This window comes from Rhinolophus ferrumequinum, chromosome 12 (genome assembly GCF_004115265.2).
Source record: "Rhinolophus ferrumequinum isolate MPI-CBG mRhiFer1 chromosome 12, mRhiFer1_v1.p, whole genome shotgun sequence".
Taxonomy (NCBI): Eukaryota; Metazoa; Chordata; class Mammalia; order Chiroptera; family Rhinolophidae; genus Rhinolophus; species Rhinolophus ferrumequinum.
In genome coordinates, this window is record NC_046295.1 from 24,291,769 (window position 1) to 24,312,517 (window position 20,749).

At 34.3% G+C, this 20,749-nt stretch overlaps 1 protein-coding gene across 6 annotated transcripts in view; it reads left to right on the forward strand.

Moving 5' to 3' along the window:
* Positions 1–20,749, forward strand: part of NFIB (nuclear factor I B) — a 217,765-nt gene that overhangs the window by 175,933 nt on the left and 21,083 nt on the right. For 2 of the 6 annotated variants that reach the window (XM_033122355.1, XM_033122357.1), the window contains exons 7-10: positions 2,037–2,171; positions 4,225–4,409; positions 8,676–8,841; positions 11,870–11,952. In XM_033122355.1, coding sequence (XP_032978246.1) covers positions 2,037–2,171; positions 4,225–4,409; positions 8,676–8,841; positions 11,870–11,952 — 569 coding nt within the window. The remainder of the gene's footprint in view (positions 1–2,036; positions 2,172–4,224; positions 4,410–8,675; positions 8,842–11,869; positions 11,953–20,749) is intronic. The other 4 variants (XM_033122356.1, XM_033122358.1, XM_033122359.1 and 1 more) reach the window with 2 other exon arrangements.

Consider the following 20,749-nt stretch of genomic DNA (forward strand, 5'->3'; position numbering starts at 1 on the left):
GACTGCGATGTCTACTGTCTTTATAGTAGCATAACCATTTTCTAATTGCCAGTGTGCTATAAACACATATTTAATTTCTTTGGAAACTTACCAGGGATTAGGTAGTTTTTAAAATGATAAAACATATTGATAACTAGTTTCTTGTATTAATAGCATCATGGAGTCTTTTTTTCTTTCATGTAAAAATTCTTAATTAAAAACGCACATTAATATATATTTCATGTGTGATAAAATTGGGGGTTTTTTTCCTATTAATAAAAATTTCCTTTCTTTAGAGATACAAACTGAAATATCTATGGATGAAATTATATGATTACTTAGGATTTGCTTTAAAGTAATACAGGGGGAGGAAGTGTAGATACGGTAAGGGTGAAATAAGATTGGTGATGAATTGATAATTGATGAAGCTAGGTGATGAGTGCATGAGCATCCGTTACTATTCTACTTGTGTATATATTTAAAATTTTGCGAATAAAAGTATAAATTAGGTAGTTTATATGAGTTTTTGTAACTTACTTTTGTTACTTAACATTTTACTATACATTTATAAAAATCAACCTTACTCAAGGTGTTAAAAACAGGGTGCGTGGCACAATCTTTTGGTCACCCAAGGTGACGACCTTGTACATCAGTAATTAATTGAATCGGGTTAATTCTGTTTAACAATGTATTGCATTAGCTCTATCTCCACTCTAACTTCAAGCGCTCATGATCTATCTTTGGGAAGCATGAAATATTTGTGGAATGAACGAATGGTTGAATGAATGCAACCCTGATTACTTTCTCCTATTACAGCACTTTATACACTGTTTTGTATTTCCTTTTTACTTGTCCATATGCCCTCACTAGATTTTAAGCTTTATAGAGGCTAAAACTAAAGCTAGTTCACTATTGTGTCCCCAGCAACTAGTGCAGTGTCTGGCATAAATTAGGCCTTCAATAAATATTTATGGAATGAATATATTAATTAATCTGTCTTCTTAAGTGGTCTCCATGGTTGCTGTCTCCATTTTGGCTAATTCATCCTCCATGCAGTTTCCAGAGGGATTGCTCTAAACTGTAAATGTGATCGTAGTTGACCCATCAGTAGCATTCCCCCATAAGGGTAAACATTCAAACATTTATACACAAAATCCATGGTGTCTTATGATATGGGTCCTGCCAGCCGCTCACTCCCTTCCTTTATGTCTGTTGTTCACCACTCCCCAGACTGTTTGTATTAGCATATTTGATGGGCCCCTTTCGGGAACATTTGCTGTGTCTGCGCATGTCACCCCCATTCACATTTTAAATATGACACCATTGGGGGCTTAACCTGTACAGTGAGGCTGGAGAAGTAGAAGCAAACACCACACTGCCTCTGCTCTCCACACACGTCCTCCCTCTTACCTGTTGATCACCATTTTCTTACCATTTTCCTCTTCACTGGCAGTGACTATTCCTACAGCAGCAATTGCTTTTTATTTTTCTTAACATCCTCACTTTACTTGGCAAAGAGGAACCCAATAAATAGTTGCAGAATGAGAAAATTAAGGAATGTAGTTTGTTTTGCTAAACAAGTAATGAGTTTTCCATAAAAGATGTTAAATCAATGATATACTTACCAGTGTACCCAAAGGTTGTTTCTCACATCTGCACCAGGTTTTCCTTTATTTTTTTCCCCCGTGTAGTCAACAGGTCAAGAGACAAACCTCTGAATTGTATAAATCTAATCATGAAATACTGACGTAAAAAAGCCCTTGAAGTGAACCAAGGGGCCAAAAGAAACATGATACTTAGTTTTTCAGAAGTTCAAGATTTATTTAGTAGTAGGAATCATTCTGATGGTGATTTTAATGAAGCAATGGAGGTTGTTTCTGACACATATTTCAAAGCTCCAGCATAGTTGAATCTTTGACCTTCAATATGTATTTTGTAAGAGAGCCAAAATCACAAAAATAATAAAATGTTGGGAAATGTAATCTCTTATTATGTTAATGTGAAACTTAGAGCTTAAGAAAGTCTTAAAGCTTGGGTTTTTTCCTCTTCCTTTGCAGATATGTCTTCTCCGACTACTATGAAGAAGCCTGAAAAGCCATTGTTCAGCTCTACATCTCCACAGGATTCTTCCCCAAGGTTGAGCACTTTCCCCCAGCACCATCATCCCGGAATACCTGGAGTTGCACACAGTGGTGAGGAGTTTCAAGCATAGAGGAGAAGCCTCCCTCTTGTTTGCAAAGCCCAAACCCTCAGGGGTGGAGCAAAAGTTTTTAATCAAAGCTAGGGTGACCATATTTTCTCAACCAATGGAGGGAGGGTTGCAATCTGATCAAATACATATTTTTTTTATCAATATGTGAGAAAAGATTTTCAAAACCATACAACTAAATAACATGTATGTGTATATATTTTTAAATTACCTTTGTTGGAAAAATTACAATCACAAGAAATTAGAAATATGAGATACATAGTTATCTTAACTATAGCTTCACGGTTGGTTTTAACGCTATATAGTTAACCAAGAAAAAGATGTAATTTCAGTATGTCACTGAGTTTAGAGTATTTCCAGAGGCATTCAGATATATAGACACTACTTCTGTATATGTTATTTTCTGTACAGAAAATCAATATTTAACTACTTATTTGGGAGTAAAATTAATCAGAAAAAATAAAAAGCGTACGTTTCTTTGACAATTATTTTACATACACAAATCCTTCCTGTGGGCTAATACACGTGATATTTAGTGTTTGTATTTCCTTAAATTATACTTCTGAAAGTAAATACTTCTTAAATAAAGTGATATTTCAATAAGGAGTTTTAAGAAGCTTAAAATTGTTCTCTGCAATGCATCCCTTTGATGGAGGATGCTCAAACTTCAATGTATGGAAAGATTATATGAGGCACGTGTTTAAAATGTACTTTCTGGTGCCTCACTCCTGGAGGGCCTCATCTAGTAGACCTGGCTTAGGCCCAGGAATCTGCATTGTGACAATCCAGAAGATTCTGAGTGCCCTCGACATTCTTTGGGGAAGATAAGTAATATCCCTTAAAAAGTGTTTTTTTTTTTTTTTTTGCACATAATTACAAAGTTGGAGATAAATTATTCCAGATGATTTTCATTTATAGGTCATGGAAAGAATTTATTTTTTTCTTATTGTTTGCTTCATTGTCTCATAAAACACTAAACATTTATCATGTGATTTCCTATGGTTTGGATAGAAATATTAAGTAGAAACATATTAATCTTCACTTCTACACATACTGGTTGGTACTCTTAATTTGTACTTATATGATTGTTTCCCTCAACATTATACAGATAATGATCATGCAATTATATTATTTTGCCATTTTTCAAACTTAATTATATTTCAAACACCAAACAATAAATTGTGGTCATACTAATGTTAAAAAGTTACACTACCATTAAAGATTGCCCCCATTACATATGTTTTATATATTATTTCCCTTTATAAAATATGTGATTTATGGGTAAGTTAATATGCCTATATGAAAGTATAAATTCACATTTCTGTGGGTTTTATTCTTGGTCTTATCTGAATAATAGCTTTTAAGCTACATGTAGTAAAAGTTTGAGTAGGAAGAAAAATAGTTCAAGAATAGAGCTTTTTTTGGTTATGAAAGGAACGTTTTTATTAGAAGAAAGAGTTGCCAGGCTCTGTGTTCAAATGTTCACAAGCATTTGTACAATGATCAGGTCATTACTTGGGACATTATTGCTTATTAGTTATCGGCTGCCATTCTAACCAACTGCTAGCTAGGATGTATAGAGAAATTATTTATTTAAAGTTGCATTACACTTCTGTTTTGAATTTTGGTAGAAAACTGCGGGTCCCCTGATCTCTAATTAATGATGTAACTTGGTCTGGACTTATAAGACAAAGACTTTCCAATCAAAGAATACGTTTTGATGGGGAATAAGTTTGCTGAAAGTAATGTTTTATGAAACATTGGCTTCACCTGTGAAAGAGAAACTTCCTTTTTCAATCATTCATAGATCTCCAAAGGAAGATTGTTTGTTCCCTAGAGTGGGTTGTGTCTGTGTGTGCTTAGCAGTATTGGCATTGAGAATAAAAGACTAACTGCTATTTTAAGAGAGTTTGGTTATTTAATGGGGAAAACATGAATTGGTTCGGTTTTATAACTTCACAGCATTCTTTAGGGTCAGTATGGAGCTTTAAGGAAGACAACTAATGAGTCAATCTTTCCTTTTCTATCTTCTGCAGTCATCTCAACTCGAACTCCACCTCCACCCTCACCGTTGCCATTTCCAACACAAGCTATTCTTCCTCCAGCCCCATCGAGCTACTTTTCTCATCCAACAATCCGATATCCGCCCCACCTGAATCCTCAGGATACTCTGAAGAACTATGTACCTTCTTATGACCCATCCAGTCCGCAAACCAGCCAGGTAAACATGAGAGAAAATAAGATTAGAGCATAAGGGAGATGGAGCAGGTCTAACGCTAAGACATGGCGCTTACTCAGACAGTATGTCTGGCAGAACATCAAGCTTTTGAAATCCATCTTCAGGAAGTTTCTTGGTGATTCAGTAAGTTTTTGTTTAAAGGTGGCTGAATGACAGGTAGGAAGTGTGTTGCCCCAAAGGGGCACATTTGTGAAGATGTTTTTGGTTTGATGTGTTTGGATTTTTATTGACTGAAGAGAAAGTTTATGCAGCAAGTACATTGACAAAAAAGCTCTGAGCTGGAGTTCACACCTCTGAAATACCTGGCTTGACATAGAGACAAAGTGCTTATTTCAGGCAGGAGCAAGGTATGCGCTAAAATAAACACACACAAAAGAACTTACAGTTGTATTTATAGACTAACTATTAGGTATTAAAATAAGCTTTGGTAATGTAAACATTCTCAGTGTTTGATGACTACTTGAATATTCTTTGCACAGACATGACTACATTTAATAATGAGTGACATTACCAGAAGTATCTCTTTTTTTTTTTTGTAAACATTGTGCAGTGGTTTTAGGGATTCATTGTACAAGTGTAGTGACTCATGTGTTTTTTTCACTTTCTAAACATGTGGTTTCTTCTATGGAGAGGTCGCTTCGTAGGGATTTGATGTAAGAGGATTTTCCACAATCGAGTAGACAGTCTTTATGCCAAAACTGGGTCTATCCATAATCGTAACGATCCAAACTCTGTAATGTAATTCTGGTCTCATGGTCTGGTATTTGGCTTTACTGCTTTTCCTCCAAGACTCTTTATGATACCTGTTATGTTCTGAGGAATTTTTGGAAACATTCTGTTACTAAAATGCCAGTAAATAGTACCGTGTTTCCCCAAAAATAAGAGCTAGCCAGACCATTAGCTCTAATGTCTTTTGGAGCAAAAATTAAGACCTGGTCTTATTTTAATATAATATTATTTTATATTTATAATATTCATAATATTTTTATATCATATTATTTTATATTATGACCCAGGTCATACTAATTTTTGCTCCAAAAGATGCATTAGAGCTGATGGTCCGGCTAGGTCTTATTTTCAGGGAAACACGGTATATGCATATTAATTTAGAATTAACAAAGTAAAATCTGAAGAAAAAAAACCCAAAAACCTTCAGTCTTAATTTGATTGTTAAAAGGAAGCAAATGGTCCTTTCTGAATGTTTTGTTTTGAATAACAGCATGTCTAGCACCATTTGGATTACTTACCTGTAGTTTTAGCTCCATTGACTAATAATACTAAGTACACCATTCTTGAATCTTGAATTTGAAGTTAAACTATTTGTATTTTAGAAGAAAATATCCAAATGGTGTAGCTCTTTTAATGAGTATAATACCACTTACTAAGTAAAACAGTGGGATCTCAGTACATCAGTTTAGAAATAAAATTTGCTGTCAAGAGCATGGATTCAAAAATCTCAGGTCCATAGAGCATTCTGCTAGACTCAGCTGGGAACAGTGCACACAAGGTCTGATTTTAATTTGTGTAGAATTTCCATGAATAACAAAGTCTAATTAAGACATCCATTAAAAGTCCTTAACGTTAATTCAGTGTGGAAAATCTTAGAGTTCCATTGGATTTTTTTTTTTTAACTGATGTCTTAATTAGGGACTGTTAGGGGAAAAATTATGCAAATTAAAATCAGGCCCTTAGTGTTACGCATTTCTTTAATTATTCAGTGCTTGTTTTACGTATATTTCAATTTCTTTATAAGTTAAAAGGGCATATTAGGTGATAATCTGCCTATATTGTTCTCAGTTTTTCTTCATATTTTCAAGGTAAAGATCCAGCTTCTAAGAGAAGCATCTTACTCTCATCTCAATTAAAAAAAAAAAAAAATCCCCTGTCAGGATTTTGTATAATAGGAGCAATGAACTAAGTAGGATAATCCTTTCCTAATGCTTGTTCAACTTCATCTTCAGATGAGGTTTCTTTCTTTCCATATCTACAGTATGAAAGTTCATCTATTAACAGCGTTACACAAGAAGCTTTATGGTGTAGCTTCATCTGTTGAACTAGTAGAAAACTGAAAAGAAATCACCTGCTCATTCTTGTGATCTTGAGTTTCAGAAAAATTGACTATGTTGGCTTGGGGATTCTTTCTTTGTTGCTTTTATTATTATTTTTAAATGAAACGTCTGTTGTTTCATGTTGATTCAATTCCAGTAGACACAGCTTGCAGAATGGGCAAGATAATAATATTCTGTCACAGCATTTCTTGACATTATTGTCATTCTTCTTCTGTCACGTGCTCTCAGGTAGGTACTGTCAAACTGTTTTGGTGAACACAGTATACAGAAATGCTTTACCCCCAAGTGTACCACCAATGATGAAACGAGACTGGTCCTTTTTCTTGAGTGAGATGTATAAAGCAACCTTTTGCAATGTTCAAATAAGCAGATGTTGATGGTGTACTTTAGAAACAAACTTTATAGTCTTGAAAGGAAAAATGGGTCTTTATAGTAAACTGCAGAGGTTTTTTTTTGGAGGAACATTATCTCTGTTTTGAGTTTCAACTCCACCTCAAAACCATTTGTATTTCAAAACAGGACGCTTGATATTCACGATTTTAGCTCTAAAAATGGAGGAACAATGAGTACTTGTTGACCTGTAGTCAACAGTGCCTTCCCCATATCTTCCAGCACTGCACTGATTTTGATTGTTAAGTCAAGCAACTGAGATGCCTTCTCCTCCCCACAGAAATTTGGAGATTAATTACATTGCTGCTGCACCAATTAGAGTGAGACAGTCATGCTATTTAATGGACTATTTTAAACAAAATTAGTTTAAAGATATAACTCTCATAGGCTTCCGTTGAGGGAAACTCTGGTCAATTTTCCTGACATAAAGTTAAATACTTAAAATTACTCATGATGAATAGTCAGGATATTCAAGAAGTCCATTTTCTTTATAGAATAATTAATGTGTCCTCTGAGGAACCCAACCAAAGCCTTAGTTCATGTCTCTAAGTTACAGTATTTAAGTGTTATTAGCTGTTCCTCTTTTTCTCTAAAGAAATGTCTGCTTGTAACTTCTGTGCAGGTATTTAGATAAATATTCTGCTCCATTGCTTCTTTGCTTTTAGCAGTGCTGATTATAAAGACTAAATATTTGTGGAGAATACCCTCATAGCAAATTGTTATGTACACCAGGCAGCGGAGAATTCCAACGTGAGTGTTAATTAAAAATAGCATTCTCTGTCTAGAAAAATACATTCAAGTATTTCTTCAAACACTGTACCCTTAGGATTTTGTCTCCTACCACGGATACTATTTTTGTACCCAGAGCTAAAACTCAGATAATAATATCTTCTCTATCATCGCCCAGGGGATTTTCTCAGTTAATTTCCACAAATGTCAACAATAACTGTTTTGTATAACTCTCCAGGCCCAACAATGGAAGAGTAACTCAAATAACAGAGTATATTTAATTGCCCTCTGCTTGACTACAGCACATTTTAATTTACTTTGGAAATCTTCTCTTTGTAGGTGGAAGGTCAGACTAAGTTCAGCATTTTATATCATTGTGTGGATCTGAAATTTTAAATGCTTTAAATATCATTCTATCTGCTTGTATTAGTAAATCATCAAAAGTTGAGTGGAGCTCCTAGAATCTAAATTAATTGCCTGATGCGTGTGTCTGAGTGTACCTGTGTGTGAGCAAGAGTTAGAGGTTTTGTAAGCAGAATGGGCCTTGACTATAAATGATGGAAATTATTGTTTGATGTGTCTCATCGCCTAGATATTCTTGTCTCTTTGTGTCAGTGAAATCATCATTTAGGTGAAAATTGTTTTCTGAAAGCCCAAACTAACTTATTGTAGAAACTGAAGAGCAGGAAAGAAACATTGGTTCTAATTCTCACTAGCTCAGCAAGGACTTCCATTTTAGCGTCGGGCTAAGCATTTAAGTCTGCACTTGAGCTTTCTGGCCTACTAAATGAAAGGATCAGTTTCCTGGCTCTGGGGGTGCTGTAAAGAGGAGTTAACCTATATAAAGGGCTTTGAAGGTGAAGACTTGCTTTGAAATGCTGCTGCTTCGTATTACTACTAACCATTGGTTGACCTCTTTTACCTACCCAGACTGGAGAGGGGATGTATGGCGGTTACACGTAGTGTGCAGGGGCCACCTGGCCGTGTGCTGAGTGGAGTTGTTGGACAAGATGACTGCATTTTGGATTGCTTCACCCGGCGTTCTGTTTTTGTTTTGTAGCCTAACAGCAGTGGTCAAGTAGTAGGGAAAGTGCCTGGCCATTTCACTCCTGTCTTGGCACCCTCTCCCCATCCCAGTGCAGTGCGACCTGTGACCCTCACCATGACAGATACTAAACCCATCACTACATCCACTGAAGGTGAGGCAGCTTCACCTACAGCAACCAGTAAGTATTTCTGTAGGAAATGAGAAATGTCCATCAAAGGCACCATTGGATATCTGATCCAAGGTGGAAAACACGGCAATTTTTCCAGCTACCCAACCAGATGGAGATTTCTCATTTATGTGGAACTGGCAGGCATGTATGTGGCCTGGCTATCACATGCTCTCTCTTATCAAATTCAATCAGTGCGTCATATTTGAAAAGGGAGAAGCTTAATTGTTTGAATAAACAGCTATAATAAAAATAATAAGTCATGCCTGCTTGTTCAAGGTATACATCGAAAATGCACTGAATAGTCAACATAACACAGTGTGCAAAGTTTTTCTATCACCCAAAGAGAGATTAGATAATTGTTACTTATTGGAACATTCCTGAAGGAGTCAAGTCCCTTCACAAGGCAGACTGAATCAGTGCCTCCTATGTAAGATAATTGCATGTTTACATTACCGTAGGTTATGTCATTGTGAGAAACAGTCACACAGCGTTGGAGACAGAAAACATCTCAAAGCTTAGTATTAGGCACATGTAATTTACCTGCACTTTCATAAGACTTCAACTTAAAAAATTTTTTTTTTTTTTATTTTGCCTATCATAGCACATCAGATACATGCTTTTTAGCATATGGCCATAACATTTTAAATGTCAGAGATTTAGCTAGTGAACTTACATATCACATACCAATAACTCAAATGATTTCCTTCTTCGTTTAGAATACTCATAAGTACACAAGGAATTATTACACAATTTTTCAATTGGCTTCATCCAAACTACCAGCTTCCTAGAACTGGAGCTGCTGTGCATAGATTGGTAGAGTAGAATGGATCAAGTTCCAGACAGGAGGAATTAGCATGCTCCTTGTCGATTATACATACTATATCTTAAATTCAGAGCTTCTGCTTTCTTACCTGGAGCGAGAAAATCCCCATGCTCTGGAGATTCCTATGTGAAATTACACAGCCAATTAGAACCACCACTGGCTCTTTCTCTCTCTGCCATTAGAAAGAGGCTCTTTTTGTGTGTGTGTGCGTGGCTTCTGAAAATCTAGGAGGGAACCCTACAAGAAAAAAGACAATACTTTGAGTGTACAGTGCATTCAGCATTTCTTTCTCAAAATTCATGAGGCCCCAGAGACTAAGTCCATATAGGCTTGTAATTCTCATCAATAATCATTAAATGCTTAATAATCGGATTGTTGGTAGAGGGTCCTACACTAGTGAGCACTTTTTTGAATGCACAGTTGGATGAGACTTAGTTAAGGAAGACTAAAAATTCTTTTGCTCTAAAGATTAGCTGTGTATATTACAGTTACTAAAATACTACATCCCAATTTTGAAAGTGGATGTCTTGGAATCTTTGAACAAACAGGTCAGCAAGTTAAATAAAAGAAAATAGAAAGCAAAATCATCACAGCTCACTTATGGGAGTAGAGTCAGCCTGCTTGTCAATTAATTGTTCTTATACTCACATACAGGTTGATCAAAAAGGGATCTGATTTGACTAATAAAATTACAAAATATTCAAAAGATGGCTGCATCAGTTCATTTTCCACTTTTGTAGTAAAGAAATATAGTGAGTCATTTTTCTTTCCTAGAAGCACACTTGTAGCTCCAGCTTCTTAGGCACCACTGACAATGAGAATGGGTCATTGAATTGGGAAATCAGTAGAATGAAAGATAACACAGAGGCCATGGAAACCTCTTCCTCATACTTGAAAAGAATGAGTAGCACAGACTTGGTGCCTGGCCTGTAAGGGTGAGACTCTTCACCAGCTGTCCATGCTGTGTGTTGAATTCCAGATGCCTGGAGATTGAATAGCGGCCATTGGTTGCATATGGCTGCCCTTGCATGGGCCCTTTATTCAGGAATAATTAAAAGGTGAATTGTGAGTATCTTCACTGTCTTAAAAAGTTGTCCTGAAAAAGCCTCAGTAGATCAAATTTTGCAGTCCTTCAAATGAACATGGCAGAATTAATATATTGGTTTTTAAAAAGCTTTTTAAAAATTAATGTCCTATTCCTCATTAATCTGATGGTTTTACACCAAACAGTTTAGTTTTTTTTCAGACCTATAGATATACTATAAATGGTAAACATTTAGTTCTTCTGTTTAATCCAACATGGAGCAATGGGATTGCTTAGGGCTGGGAAGATACATTAGTTCTTTCCTTGTGAAAAGAAACAAAATTCTTTAAGAGTAAGGAGATATTTTTTTGAAAAATTCACTCTGTACCAAAAAGCACCTGTACAAAGAGTACTTCCAAGGAGAGACTAATAATTTAAGGAGAATTCACTGTATCTATTTACTTACCTGGTGGCCATGTATTTAAAAAGTGCCCTCAACTCCCTGGGCCATTCACAAGAAACTGACTATTTGTGCTTATGGAAAATAATTTTTTTCTTCTCAAAAACATTTCTATCAAACTTAAGGTCATTTTCACATTCAATAAAATACTGAGCTAATTTATTCTAGATAGTGTAATAAAAATAGGTTTCTCCTTCATGTTAGTCATATTAGATTTTCTTTTAATAAGACTTAAGTGACATTTTTCATCCTGTATCATCAAGCACATTTGCCTAAATCCAGTCATTGAAAGCTTTCACTTTTGCCTGACAGACTTTCAGTCTGCTTTTACATTTAGACTCACAGACCATCATTGATTATTCCATTATTAGACAATTAATACCTGCTAAAAAGGCACACCTAGGAAAAGAGCCCTTCTGTTTTGCCAGTCTTTGGTACCCCTACAAGACTAACTGGAGCACGTAAGTGTGAGATGCCCCCACCAAACGATGGGATATGTTTTACAAGATCGATTTTTGGGGAGGGGGATAAACTAGTTGATTTGAGGTCAACCACCATTTCTTTTATATCACTCAGCGATCACTCAGACAAAAGAGAAGAAACATAGACACACTCTTTTTTTTTTTTTTGTGGTTGCAAGTCCCACTTCTCTGGGTTTCTTTTACATGGACAGGGTGTTCATTCTGATAGTTCACAATTTTTATCTTTGTTTTTGTTCTTCCTTAATCAGCCTACACAGCCTCAGGCACATCTCAAGCCAATCGATATGTGGGACTAAGTCCAAGAGACCCATCCTTCCTACATCAGCAACAGGTGGGCAAGTTTCACCCAGGTGTAATGGTGTAGCCGCGCTTTCGCACTGGTGCTTTTCTCCATGCTGCTTCTCAGATCTGGACTCAGAACGGGGCTCATGGGGCTTCTGAGAAAAAATTTGATTATTTCATTTTCCAAAATATTTTCCTTTTTACTCTTTGTTTCTTGCCTCTCTGAGCAGGGTTTCTCAAATTGGCTCAAGGCCTTTCCTATCTTTTGCATATATCGATGACTTTCATGATCAACAGTATTTCATCCAAAGAGTATTATTCTCAGTCTTTATTGGCTGTTGAGAACTTACTGGCCTATAGCTTCCAAAGACAAAAATTGAGAACTGATTTAAAAGCCAATTAGGATAGAAGCAGTACACAATTTGTGTTTTTGAGCTCTTTCAGATTTTCCAGATGTTTTACTCCCCATTTTGGTATTTCAGTCCAGGAAGAGGAGTTATGAAGCTAACATCTCAGGCGACACATCATGCATTTTTTAATAGGTTTAAATTGGTTTACTGATTTCAGTTGTGATAAAACACTTTTTTTGTTCTGCTTTCTTACATCATTTATGTTTCAAGTAGCATTTTAAATTTCACATCTCATTAATGCTGTAAATTTAATGCAAATGAAATGTTTACCCAGACTCTGAAGATGTACAGCCAGGATTAATGGTGACTTATAAGCCAATTAGCCACAGTCAAAAGCATGGATCATACCAATACAGAAATCCTACGATTCTAGTTACAGGATGACAGAAATAATTGTCACTACTTCGGAATTTAAATATATTTTATGATGCATATGGTTGCTGGCCTCAAGTTTTGATAGCACAGCAGTTTGAGATTAACAGTGTACAAAATATTACACAGGGAAAAATAGTCTATAATGAATAAGAAAGAGCTAGTACTAACTAACTTGCTCTTCATTTATAATCTAAGTTGTATGTGCTGGTGTGTGAGTTTTTACATACGTAGTGAGCCTGCACAGGTACTCAGGCCAGTTTCTTTTGTTCTAGACCTGCCCATCTTGCTTATGCTTATTGTTCCTATGTTAACTGTGCTTCATGTGGAATTCTTGAGTCCTGCCTAGTTGCAGACCAAGGTGGAAGACTGCATATATTAAAGGTCACCACATGCAGAGTTCAGAGAAAATCATAAAGATGATAGCTTATTCAAGATACTTGACGTTTTGCCAGGTTTAAAAAAAGAAAAACAAAACAAAACAAGAGTGAAAACTAACTGAAAACATCTGTACACAGTTATGAAAATACCAAGTAATAATTAGTGGTTTTGCCAGCCATTGGCTTTTCAACATAATTCTCTGGAATGTTGCTTTTTTCACCTCTAAAATTGCTATAATATGAAATGTGTTATAATTACTATAATATGGTTCTATTTGACAAATGTATATGTTCGTTGTGTTTTTAAAAAACATATGCAGGATTTACAGGTTTAGAAACTTGTTCTTTAAAAAATTATTCCACGTGTTTTCATAAATATTTTTGTCATGGGATTTACATTATTCTTTATGACACATCTCTAATTTCCAGTTAATTTTTAATTCATAGAAACATGCCTCCATTATTTAAAACCTTTAGCCCCAAACAGTCAGAATATTATAACCCAATTCCATGTATTTAGAAACGTCTCCCCTCCCCCATCCTAATCTATCGAAGCTTTAATTTTTTTATTGATCATTTATGACTAACGTTAGAGCCCCATGTAATTATGATCCCAAAAGTTCATTATATAAAAGTTACTTCTTCTTTCACATATCTAAGGATAAATCAAGCAAAGTTAGAAAGCATCACGAACACATGAGTCTTAATGAAGATAGGGTTCTGAGCACATTTTAATTGAAAAATATATACACATGTATATGAATTGCAGACCTTTTTTTCATCAAGGACCACCACTTGTTTTTTAAGTGGACAGTGTCAAGTAAGACCCCTTACAATATAAATGTGATTTGTTTAATCAAATGCAGTTGATATTTATAGAATATGTAATGTGTATTGATCCTTAGAAGAAAACACTGTATAACTTCATAACTAAAACTGTAATGTTGAGTTTTAAATGCCATGCAGAAAGATAATTGGTCCTCTGTATAATGATAGAGTTAGTCCTACTTTTTGAATTGAAGAAGCCCACTGTGCCAAATTTGTAATGAGCTACAATTTTGAGGCATGCAGAAAATGAATGTGTATGCATATCATACTATAGATGTATATTACTAAACTAAGCCTCCAGTTAAAAGCTTATTTTATCCTTTCAAATGTTAAAAGAATCATAGAGATGAAGTTTTATGTTTACTATCCAGTAACAGAGGGACAGAAATAGTCTAAATGACTTCAGTAGAGTAAAGGTTATTCTTTTCTACAGCAGAAATGAGATTGATTTACTGTGTCCTTTCATTACTTTACAAAGATTTAAAAGAGACCAGTCTTCTAGCAGCAGGTTCTAAATGCATTTGGTTTAAAGTACTCAATGATGAATGAAAAGGAAAATCAAGGGGTACATGAAATAAAGGTAATCAATCATTTTATATTACCTAGGAGAAATTTAAAATTAGAAAGGCAATGGTTTTAGTCTGAGAGGGTTCTTTTAAACATCCCCCATAACCCTTAATATACATGACCTCTTAAGAATAAATATTGTCACCAGGTACATTCTTCAGTTCATTGGCGGCTGCTTTATAAAGATTTATCCTTTTAGGTTATGAAAAGTATTGACGTGCATTGCTGAGTGCTATTTTTCCTTAGAAAAGAACTTTAATACACCCTACATAAATTAGAGTTAACAATAAATTTTAAATTGTTGAATAATTTTGACTATCATAAACATCTTTCCACAAAATGACACTAAAGCAGAGCTTTCAGTAGAGTAATTTCTAGCACATAAGGATATTGGCATTCTGAAATTCAAATGGAAGAATGTTAAAATTAACCCTGTGTTTCACTTGTAAGAGTAATACATTCATATTTGCAAATCTGAATACTAAAAATATATGCTACTGTACCCATTAACTTGGTACCCACACAGTTGTTATTAATTATACATCTCCATGTTCCTTTTTATAATGATTAAAACTGGTTGCTAACTGCCTTGAAATACTGGTTTTTTCCCTGACTCAGGAATTTCACATATCATTGTGATATCTCAAATGTGATATTTAAGTAAAAAAGAAAATCACATGATCATGAAGAATATTTCAAAAAGATTCATATAAACCAGTTAATAATTTGCCATTGAAAACAATTCTCTCTAATTATAATAATCAGCTCGTGTCAGCTGATCAGGACTTTAAAATTTTCCGTTATCTCCTAACACAATCTTGAGTGTTATTCAAGGTCTGGAGCTAGACTGCCTTCGGGACAATTATCTTAGTTAATCCATCCACTATTGGCATGGGGGAAATGAAAATGAGAACCTCCATTGGAGCTTCATTCTTCTTTAACTTTTCTATTGGAAGATGGTGTGGTGGCTTGAAGAACTCGTGGGTCCTGCTTTGGCAAACGGAACGCTTTAGTCTCTGCTGAGAAATGTCTTTTTATTATTTGGAACTTTTTCAGAAGTGTTAATGACCTCCTCTCTGGCATAACTTCACAGAAGTTTAGTAAAATGCAATGTTTCCTTTCCTCCTTATACTTCATGCACAGCCTGTGCACATTCATTGCGATAGGCAGTGAAGGAACTACATTTCCCAACTTTTGTCTCTCTGAGAAAAGAGGAACTATATAGCAGCGTGATGGATGTTGCTTAGAAAATACAGAAATTATTTTATAATCCAGTCTAATACTGTTAGTATAAATGGCAGATAGGAGACAACTTACTTGAATTAGCACCAGTTCCTTATCTGGCCAACCTCATAATAAATTTGCTAAATTGAAGGCCTTCTTTCTTTGCTCTTACAGAAAGTTTGATAATATAAGAGGGTCTAGTTAACTTTATTATCACCATTTTATTTGAGTGTAAGATCGTAATAAAAATATAAATCCTTACTATTAAACACTAATACAACATATTTCAAAAAGCCTTTTTACAAGTTGGAAATAAAAGTTTGTAGCTAAGAAAACTTCTTGTGTGGAAGTAAAAGATTGCTGTTTGAACAGCTATTGAAGCTATTGAAGTGCATATTAACTTTTGATATTTGAGTCGAGATTTTAGATGGAACAAATGGGAGGTGACTTTTGCCTTCCCTAAGTGAGACAACAAGGTCAAGTAAGCCCTAGTTTATAAGACATAAGGTTTATCGTCATAATCTCAAAATTATAATCTCCTGACTATGTATGCTACTATTATTAGAGCTAATGAATGAATGGCCTGATCAACTCAGGTCCTTGCATTACTGATCACAATTGCATGGATTTTATTGGTGCATGTCACATCTCTTGCATGACTATATAATGCTACTATTTCAATTTCAATTGCTAGACTACTTTATATCAAAATATTTTTAAACACTTTTCTTGATATAATTTTGAAACTAGAATTTTAAAGTGCTTTTCATTACATTGAAACTTTCTGTTACACCAATGTCCTTTTAAAGAAATTGTCTCTGTAGGATTTTTTTAAATAAGGATATTAATTGAAATCTCTTTATAATATTTGTCCTAGCAAATAAAATGGCAAAGTCAAAGCTAGGTACATTAAAACCTCTGGAAAGGTAGTTTTTTATTAGAGGCAAGCATTTGAAATGACACAAGTGGACTATCAACAAACTTTTCAATAAAGCCAGGAAGCAGGCTATCAACACTTGGGCTGTTCTTATTGTGTCTGTTATCATAATTGACAGCTTGACGCAAAACCCTATCATATGACTTCTGGATAGGTATGTAAATGGATAAGAGGTCACTTTTCACATATGCTGGTTGGAAAGGAAACACATTTAAAGGAAGTTTCAAGTCAAAATAATGGCTATGCAAATGTTTAGCTTTTTGACTAGTTCTTGAAACAAAACAAAACAAAACAAAAAAAATGAAACAAAATGAAACAAAAACGTTCTATGGTCTGTTTTTTTTATCATCCATTCATTTATTTAGTAACTTATTTTTACTCGTTATCAAAGACTAATATCCAGATAAAAACTATTGTAATTAATGTAAAAATAAAATTGTGTTTCCTGAAACCTTACATTTCAATCGACAAAATTACAAGGGAAAAGTTATCTTCTTTTTGAAAATATTAACTTTAAAAGATCTGAGTTAAATCAGGGAAGTAGAGGAAATTCTGAAGGTTATAATTATGGACATTGCAGCTTTAAATATTCTTGGACTGCCCGTGAAGGCTAGGGTAGGAAAAGAACAGTGACAGGCAAACTGGTGTCCTGGGTGAGAACCAGGGATTCGGAATCAGGAGGTTAGACACGAACAAAGCAAGTCTAACCTTGCTATCCTGTATCCTTATTTTAGAAAGGAAAATGAAGAGGTTGAACTACCCAATTTTTCAGTTCCCTTGAAACTTTAAACTTTACAAGGTAAAGTTGCCTCCATCTAAAAAGCAACAACAACAAAAAATCTTTTCATTTTCTAATACTTATGATTTATGGTCAGTAATGTTTAATTAGTTCATGGACTATGCATACCCATTTCACTTAATGCTACCATGCTAATTAACTTAAACATCAAGAAGCATAGGTTTTAGAAATTGACATTAGAAGTAACTGTAAGGTACCAGGGTGATCTTAAATACCTTTTTTTTTTTTTAAATATGTGTTATATGTCCCACATGTAACACAATTTTATTGTGACCATTTTCCTTGTTTATTAGGGCTACATCGTATTCATTCAGAGGCCATTTTATTTGCTCCGTGATAATTAATAGTAGTAATAAAATAGAATTCTACTAATCTAAGAGTTAAAAGTATGGCTAGTGGAGTGTTAATCTTTTTTAAAACAACCCCCCCCCCCAAGAAAAATACCTCCACCCCCAAAAATCTGTTGCCTTGAGGCTATCTGGAGAAATGAAGAAACCTAAGAGAACATAAAACACATCATTTAAGATATTCCCTTGAGGTCACTGTAAACTTAAAAAAAAAAAGTGAACAGGTAAATTTGCCTGTGTTGATTATGCTGTTCACAGTTTAATGGTTTATTGGTTCAATTGAGAGCTGATGTCATCATGAGGCACTATTAGTACATCAGACTGTTTGCTGAGTCTAACAAAGTAGGACATTTAGCTTACCTTCTTTCTTTATTCCAAAGCTAATTGCTAAGCATTTAACAAAAACCCCTTTTCATAACAATGGAGGGCCCTCATTTCAATAAACGAACGTATTCTGAAATCGCAAGCAATATTGATTCTTTCTGGCCGTCAGCTTACCTGCTTGAATATTTGAGTGCAGTGTAGGACAGGATAGGGATCCAAATCTTAGGTGTTTCCCCTTGTGCAGTTTTTTAAGGGAAACTATGTGGGCCCCGTCCTTGTTTTTCTGAAACAATCTCATTCAAGTTGGGAGAGGAACAAGATTCTCACTCCAGAGCCTTTATGGAACTTCGTCCATCCTAAGAATATAGGCCGTGAAATCTTGATCTTCGCTTCTGTCTTAGTTGTTTGGACTATTTCAACTTCACCCCTTTACTCATAGCTCTTTTGGAAGAGAATCGTACTTCCTTACTTCACCTTTTGTTTGTTTTTGGAATTCTGGACATAAATTGTTTCAATATAAATTTTACCTTAATTTTCTAGACAATCTAATTTCATATTAGTAGCTGCATATAAATTAAAGAATTGAAATGATTTATATGAATTTGCATTTCTGGAAGAGTATGCATATGATCAGGCCTGTCTATACTGTTACATATGTAAGAATTGCTGATCACCTACACATACAAACAAAACTTTAACAGACTAAATCTCCAAACTAATCTGTACCTGGTATTTTGAGTTTGAGTATGATGGGGCGGGGGGAAGTAATTTCTTAATTTTTGAGGGAAAATAGTTGGAAAAACTCACGAGTTATTGAAATTCATATACCATTTAAAATTAAAGTTTTAAAATTTATTTTAAAAATGAATTGATAAGCCAAATATTATAACACCGACTCACTCACAAGACAGAAACTGAGGAATCACCACACCAACCTCAAATAATATTGTTATCTGTTATTTTAAACTTATTTAAAGCCTACTGTAAAATTCTTTTTGTTAGGAATAGTGAATTATACTAATACCAAAATTATTTAACATGCCCCAAAAGAAGCTTACATACACCTAGTATTAACCTTTCTTCACATAGAATTTGTTAAAAATTTGCTAATTCAGGACTATCTTGGTCAAATAAGATTCTTAATAATTGATTTAATTAGGAATTAGTTTCACGGAAATCTTAGGTGAATAGGTGATTTCTATTTTAATTGTTTCCCTTACTCACAGTATCACTTTTAAATTTTCACTTTATCAGGAAGTTTATTAATTCAGAGATGCTTAATTAATACATTTTTAAATAAACATGATGAAGGAGGCTTTTGTTGAAGTAACCTAGTTTAAGTAAGTTTTGACATATAAGCATGTATAAACATGTTTCCTCAGAAATTTTTTAAAATGTTGATAGTGCTAGCCCACAATCTAAGTAATTAATTTAAATTATATTTTATGTTTTCAGTAACTGAAAGGAAATTAATTCAATACTAGTTAATATCCTGCCAATTTATTTGACATTAAATTATATTATATATAGTCAGTGATCATTTTGTATGTATTTAAGCATATTTTCTGTTTGGGATAAAATATTCTTATTGCATGTATCTGAAAGATGAATGAAAATAAATAGCTACAGTCAGCTTTAACCCCTTTGAGACTACTCTTTGGAAAAAAAAAGTCCGAAAGTCCATTGATTTTAAGTATTTCACATGTGGCCAAAGATAACCCACTTGAAATTTTTTTGAATGGTAAACAAGTAACCAAACAAGAAATTAGCAACATGAATGACAAAATATGAACAATTTATATATGCAGTTTTCCCAAGAGACATAGAGTTCCTTCAATTGTCTGTGGGACTATAATCCAATCAGTGAGTGATATTTAGGTTTACCTGGCTTCGTGAAAGTGTCTTCTGAAAATTTCTCCAGTTTAACCTGAGAGCCCCACAGTAACTAACCTGAAGTTAATAATTAGCAGAATTATCGTGGGCTATGCCTAAATATATTCCTCCCTTCTTGAGAGTGTTTAATTGACTCAAAACTAGGATTTTCACTGAATAGAGCAGAATCAGTAAGAGGTACCTAAGGTAATCTTTATACAAAATCAAGTTTTTTGAATTGGTTTTAGATTATTTTCATAGTATTGCTTTTTTAAAAAGCGTATTTTGAAATACACAACAGGCTTACTGTTACTGTAGAAAAACAATTTCAGATTGCCTCATCACATTGCATTTGTGATTAGGTGATCCATTTTGAGAACCTTTAAAAAAAATCTTGCCATAAAGTTTGTCATCTGTTTGATTTAAAAGAATCAAATGTGCATTTTCTCCTTTATAGAGGTGTTATCCATTTTAAGAATATTTTCTATTCTAATTTAGTTTACAAACTTATGACTTCTTCATGACATATATCCTGAACAGAATGTACATATCTATCAATCTATTTATCTACCTACCTACCTATTTATCTATTTATCTACATTAAGGGATTTTTTTTTTCAGTTCTTTAAATTTCAATATTACCTTCACCCGAAATATCAATATAATTAAAACACACGTTTAAGAAATCTTACGAGGTATTTTTGGATCCTCATAAACTGTAGAAAAATGAGCAACAACTATTATTTTAAAACTCCAGAATCACTTCTACTTGAGTATGTAGAAATC